This window comes from Syngnathus typhle, unplaced genomic scaffold, assembly GCF_033458585.1.
Source record: "Syngnathus typhle isolate RoL2023-S1 ecotype Sweden unplaced genomic scaffold, RoL_Styp_1.0 HiC_scaffold_43, whole genome shotgun sequence".
NCBI lineage: Eukaryota > Metazoa > Chordata > Actinopteri > Syngnathiformes > Syngnathidae > Syngnathus > Syngnathus typhle.
The window spans coordinates 629,968-636,386 of NW_026871949.1; the positions used below are offsets into that span (position 1 = coordinate 629,968).

At 42.9% G+C, this 6,419-nt stretch overlaps 1 protein-coding gene across 1 annotated transcript; it reads left to right on the forward strand.

The window, feature by feature from the left end:
- Positions 1 to 547: 547 nt before the first annotated feature.
- On the forward strand, positions 548 to 3,441 carry LOC133148296 (uncharacterized protein K02A2.6-like; the record flags this gene model as incomplete). The annotated part of the gene is made up of 1 exon (XM_061271389.1): positions 548 to 3,441. A coding segment is annotated over exon 1 (2,894 nt), but the record flags the coding sequence as incomplete, so codon positions are not given.
- Between the last annotated feature and the right edge of the window lie 2,978 nt (positions 3,442 to 6,419).

Genomic DNA, 6,419 nt, shown 5'->3' on the forward strand with positions numbered 1-6,419 from the left:
GCAAAAGTTGTGAGACAGGATCGTTTGTGGAATAAATGATGATCGGATTCAAAGAAGACTCCTGGCAGAAGCAGATCTAACGTGTGAGAAGGCTTTGTCCATTGCCGTTGCGGCAGAAACAGCGACTAAAAATGCGCAAGACCTGCAGAATCCGTGCGCCACTGCGAAGTGCTTCAAAGTAAACAAAGGCCCGCAGCAGCGAGGTGCGTTCAAGTGCGGAAATGTGCAGGAGTGCTATCGTTGCAAAGGACAACACAACGCTGCAGAATGTAAGTTTAAACAAGAAAAATGTCATGCATGTGGAAAAGTGGGTCATATTGCCAGAGCCTGCAGAAATAAAAGCAAACAAAAGAGATATGTAGTAAATCCTACAGCTAAAAAGGAGCAGTCTCGTTCAAGTTATCGGTCACATAACGTTCAAGAGCGACCAGAGGACAGTGATACAGACAGTTCAGAAGAAGACTCCTTTCCTTTACAAAATATAAAGTTTAAGCTTGGACGCATGAGTGAAATATACCTGAGAAAAGTTGATCCGTATACAGAGAGCATGAAACTAAATGGGAGGAGAGTTCAGTTTGAGATTGACACAGGTTGCAGTCTCACAGTAATGAGTGAGAAGACATTCCTAACAACATGGAGAACCAACAAGACTCCTTGTATTAAACCAGTACGACTCAAGTTGGAGACATACACTGGGGATCGAGTTGAAGTTGTGGGAGCAGCTCAAGTCCAAGTCAAGTACAAAAAGCAAAGAGCTAAACTGGCCCTAGTGGTTGTGAAAGGAGATGGTCCCTCATTACTAGGCAGATGCTGGCTAGAGGACATTCAGCTGAATTGGAAAGAAATAAAAGCCAGACACAAAGAAAGACAAGTACATCAGATACACACAGACCAGAAAACAGTGGAAACAAAAGTGACCTTACAAGAAGTACTGTGCAAACATGATGAAGTTTTCAAGGAGGAGCTGGGCACTTTAAAGGGCACCAAAGCCACTATTCATGTGAAGGGAAATGCTGTTCCGCGCTTCTTCCGTCCAAGGTCTATTCCTTATGCCATGAGAGCAAAAGTGGATGAGGAAATTGACAGACTGTTAAAAGAAGACATTATCACACCAGTTAAGTACTCAGAATGGGCAGCACCAGTGGTACCTATCCTGAAACCAGTGGGCACAGTCAGATTATGTGGAGATTATAAACTAACTGTAAACACCGTGTCATCCCTTGAGCAGTATCCGATACCCAGAGTTGAGGATTTGTTCAATGCACTTGCAAAGGGTAAGCAGTTCTCTAAGTTAGACATGAGTCATGCTTATCAACAGATACTTATGGATGAGGACTCCAAGAAATACCTCACCGTGAATACGCACAGGGGATTGTTCACCTACAACAGGCTTCCATTCGGTGTGGCCTCTGCCCCGGCCATATTTCAGAGAACGATGGAGAGTCTTTTATGTGGGATTCCTCTAGTAGCTGTGTATCTAGATGATATATTGGTAAGTGGCATGGACCAATCTGATCACCTAAAAAACCTAGACTCTGTGCTAAACAGATTGAAAGAAGCGGGACTACGCCTTAGGAGAAACAAGTGTACGTTCCTTCAAGATGAAGTGGAGTACTTGGGCTACAAAGTCGATGCACAAGGATTACACCCCATTGCCCAAAAGGTCAAAGCAATCCAAGATGCTCCTGCCCCAGCAAAGGTTTCAGAGCTGAGATCATTCTTGGGATTGTTAAACTACTACAACAAGTTTCTTCCAAACCTGGCAACCCTGTTGGCACCATTACATGAGTTGTTGAGACATGATGTTCGTTGGAAATGGGACAAAGAACAAGAAGAGGCATTCCAAAAGGCAAAGGACTTGCTTAACACTTCAGATGTTCTTGTACACTACTCAGCTGACCGTGAGTTGGTTTTGGCGTGTGATGCTTCCCCTTACGGAGTGGGGGCGGTATTATCACATATCATGGAAAATGGAAGTGAGAGACCAATTGGATTTGTGTCCCGTACCTTACAACCTGCTGAGACAAGATACTCACAGTTGGATAAAGAAGGACTTGCGGTCATGTTTGGGATTGAAAGGTTTCATAGATATATATATGGTCGAAACTTTACCATTTACACGGATCACAGGCCATTGATTTATCTGTTCAATGAGAAGAAGCCAATTCCTCAAATGGGATCACCTAGAGTGCAGCGGTGGGCTGTGAAGTTGAGTGCATACAAATACAACATTGTCTACAAACCAGGCAAACATCATGCAAATGCAGATGCCGTGAGCAGGATGCCAGTTCCTGTCAAGTTAAGGAAAGAGGAGAGTACTGAGCAAGTACTTATGATGGACATGTTGGATGACACATTGATAGATGCAAAGCAGATAAAGAGCTGGACGGCAAAAGACACTGTTTTATCACAAGTTCATGAATACATCCTGAAAGGGTGGCCCACAGAAACCGATCCAAATCTGAAAGCTTTCCACCAGAGAAAATTGGAGCTCGGTGTTAGAGATGGCTGCGTTCTCTGGGGAGCTCGGGTGGTCATCCCTGCCAAAGGAAGAGATAGGATGTTAAAAATGTTACATCAAACTCACACAGGAATGACTAAAATGAAAGGTTTGGCAAGATCATACATGTGGTGGCCGGGAATGGATCAGGATGTAGAGAGAACGGTTCAAGCATGTCACGAATGTCAGGCACATCAAAAAGCACCTGCTTCTGCTCCTCTACACCCGTGGGAATGGCCTGAATCACCATGGTCAAGGATTCATGTGGACTATGCAGGACCTTTTCTAGGAGAAATGTTTCTCGTAATTGTGGATGCACATTCAAAGTGGTTGGATGTTTACCCTACAAAAACATGCACATCCTTAGTCACCATCGAGAAACTCAGACAGAGCTTTAGTAATTTTGGAATACCAAAAATGCTGGTGTCCGACAATGGAACTTGCTTCACAAGTGCTGAGTTTGAAGCGTTCATGAAGCAAAATGGAATCAGTCATGTGAGATCCGCTCCTTTTCACCCATCCTCAAATGGACTCGCAGAGAGAGCAGTTCAAACTTTTAAAGAGGGGATGAAGAAGATGAAAGAAGGGACAATACAAACAAGGTTATCAAGATTCTTGTTTAGCTACCGGATCACACCTCACGCTACAACAGGCTTATCACCTGCCGAACTCATGATGTCACGCAGACTAAGGTCCGCCCTGGATTTGGTTGTTCCGGATTTGAAAACCAAAGTGCAACAAAAGCAACTTAAACAGAAAGAAAATCATGACACACGGAGTAAGCAGAGAGGGTTTACGTCAGGAGAGGACGTACTCATCAGGAACTATTCCTATGGACCGAAATGGATTCCTGGTGTTATCCAAAACACTTCAGGACCCCTTTCCTATACCGTTAGTGTTGGTACTGGTCAAGTTGTGAAAAGGCATGTAGATCAAGTAAGAGCAAGATTGTCCAATCTCGAGACAACGGTGGAGAAGGAGAAAAGCTTAGTATTTTTTCCAGAGACTATTGCAAAGATTCCACTACCGGAAATAAATAAACCACAGATGTTAGAACTGAGTTCTAATTCAGAGAAGGTGTCAGAGTTACTACCTGCTACCAATACCCAGGATGAAAAGGTTGTACCACCACAGACAGAGTTGAGACGTTCTAGTAGAGAGAGACATAGCCCTGTTCACCTCAAAGACTTTGTTCCTTAAAGTAAAATGTTATTGAAAAAAAAAAGTCATACTGAGTTACATTAAGTAATTTTTCTGTTTATGTTTTATTGAGTGTATAACACATGTTGTTTTTGCTTAAATGTGGAGGAGATGTGGTGTATTGATGTGGTAATGTTGGTTGGTATAAGTATTATTTCAGTGCTTATTTTCTGCCAATGTGATACTGCTACTTTTACCCAGTAGAGGGCGCATTCGCCTTAGAGTTGACTACTGAGGATTGATGTTAGACAGAAGAAGTTGTACAAGAGAGAAACATGTGCTTGTACTGTGTGTGCCGTTCTTATTAAACGTCCTTTAAACTTGGAGAGTGTGCGCGTCATTACGGCCACGATACAACACCAACCTAACCAGAGTGACGGGAGCGGCACAATTCAGAAAAAGTGCTCAGCTCGCCGAGAAAATGCGATTTAAGCAATAAAATTAAAAATGCTTATAAAACATAAACCAAACGTTGGAGGTGGTCATTTCTTAATGCGCAGTAATAAACTCGGCACTCTAAAGCACCCGTGAGCGTTTTTTTCGATGCCAACCTAACCAGAGTGACGGGAGCGGCACAATTCAGAAAAAGTGCTCAGCTCGCCGAGAAAATGCGATTTAAGCAATAAAATTAAAAATGCTTATAAAACATAAACCAAACGTTGGAGGTGGTCATTTCTTCATGCGCAGTGATAAAGTCGGCACTCTAAAGCACCCGAGAGCGTTTTTTTCGATGCCAACCTAACCAGAGTGACGGGAGCGGCACAATTCAGAAAAAGTGCTCAACTCGCCGAGAAAATGAGATTTAAGCAATAAAATTAAAAATGCTTATTAAACATAAACCAAACGTTGGAGGTGGTCATTTCTTCATGCGCAGTGATAAACTCGGCACTCTAAAGCACCCGAGAGCGTTTTTTTCGATGCCAACCTAACCAGAGTGACGGGAGCGGCACAATTCAGAAAAAGTGCTCAGCTCGCCGAGAAAATGCGATTTAAGCAATAAAACTAAAAATGCTTATAAAACATAAACCAAACGTTGGAGGTGGTCATTTCTTAATGCGCAGTAATAAACTCGGCACTCTAAAGCACCCGAGAGCGTTTTTTTCGATGCCAACCTAACCAGAGTGACGGGAGCGGCACAATTCAGAAAAAGTGCTCAGCTCGCCGAGAAAATGCGATTTAAGCAATAAAATAAAAATGCTTATTAAACATAAACCAAACGTTGGAGGTGGTCATTTCTTCATGCGCAGTGAATAACTCGGCACTCTAAAGCACCCGAGAGCGTTTTTTTCGATGCCAACCTAACCAGAGTGACGGGAGCGGCACAATTCAGAAAAAGCGCTCAGCTCGCCGAGAAAATGCGATTTAAGCAATAAAATTAAAAATGCTTATTAAACATAAACCAAACGTTGGAGGTGGTCATTTCTTCATGCGCAGTGAATAACTCGGCACTCTAAAGCACCCGAGAGCGTTTTTTTCGATGCCAACCTAACCAGAGTGACGGGAGCGGCACAATTGAGAAAAAGCGCTCAGCTCGCCGAGAAAATGCGATTTAAGCAATAAAATTAAAAATGCTTATAAAACATAAACCAAACGTTGGAGGTGGTCATTTCTTCATGCGCAGTGATAAACTCGGCACTCTAAAGCACCCGAGAGCGTTTTTTTCGATGCCAACCTAACCAGAGTGACGGGAGCGGCACAATTCAGAAAAAGTGCTCAGCTCGCCGAGAAAATGCGATTTAAGCAATAAAATTAAAAATGCTTATAAAACATAAACCAAACGTTGGAGGTGGTCATTTCTTCATGCGCAGTGAATAACTCGGCACTCTAAAGCACCCGAGAGCGTTTTTTTCGATGCCAACCTAACCAGAGTGACGGGAGCGGCACAATTCAGAAAAAGTGCTCAGCTCGCCGAGAAAATGCGATTTAAGCAATAAAATTAAAAATGCTTATAAAACATAAACCAAACGTTGGAGGTGGTCATTTCTTAATGCGCAGTAATAAACTCGGCACTCTAAAGCACCCGAGAGCCTTTTTGTCGATGCCAACCTAACCAGAGTGACGGGAGCGGCACAATTCAGAAAAAGTGCTCAGCTCGCCGAGAAAATGCGATTTAAGCAATAAAATTAAAAATGCTTAAAACATAAACCAAACGTTGGAGGTGGTCATTTCTTCATGCGCAATGATAAAGTCGGCACTCTAAAGCACCCGAGAGCGTTTTTTTCGATGCCAACCTAACCAGAGTGACGGGAGCGGCACAATTCAGAAAAAGTGCTCAGCTCGCCGAGAAAATGCGATTTAAGCAATAAAATTAAAAATGCTTATTAAACATAAACCAAACGTTGGAGGTGGTCATTTCTTCATGCGCAGTGATAAACTCGGCACTCTAAAGCACCCAAGAGCCTTTTTTTCGATGCCAACCTAACCAGAGTGACGGGAGCGCGGCACAATTCAGAAAAAGTGCTCAGCTCGCCGAGAAAATGCGATTTAAGCAATAAAACTAAAAATGCTTATAAAACATAAACCAAACGTTGGAGGTGGTCATTTCTTCATGCGCAGTGAATAACTCGGCACTCTAAAGCACCCGAGAGCGTTTTTTTCGAATCCAACCTAACCAGAGTGACGGGAGCGGCACAATTCAGAAAAAGCGCTCAGCTCGCCGAGAAAATGCGATTTAAGCAATAAATTTAAAAATGCTTATAAAACATAAACCAAACGTTGG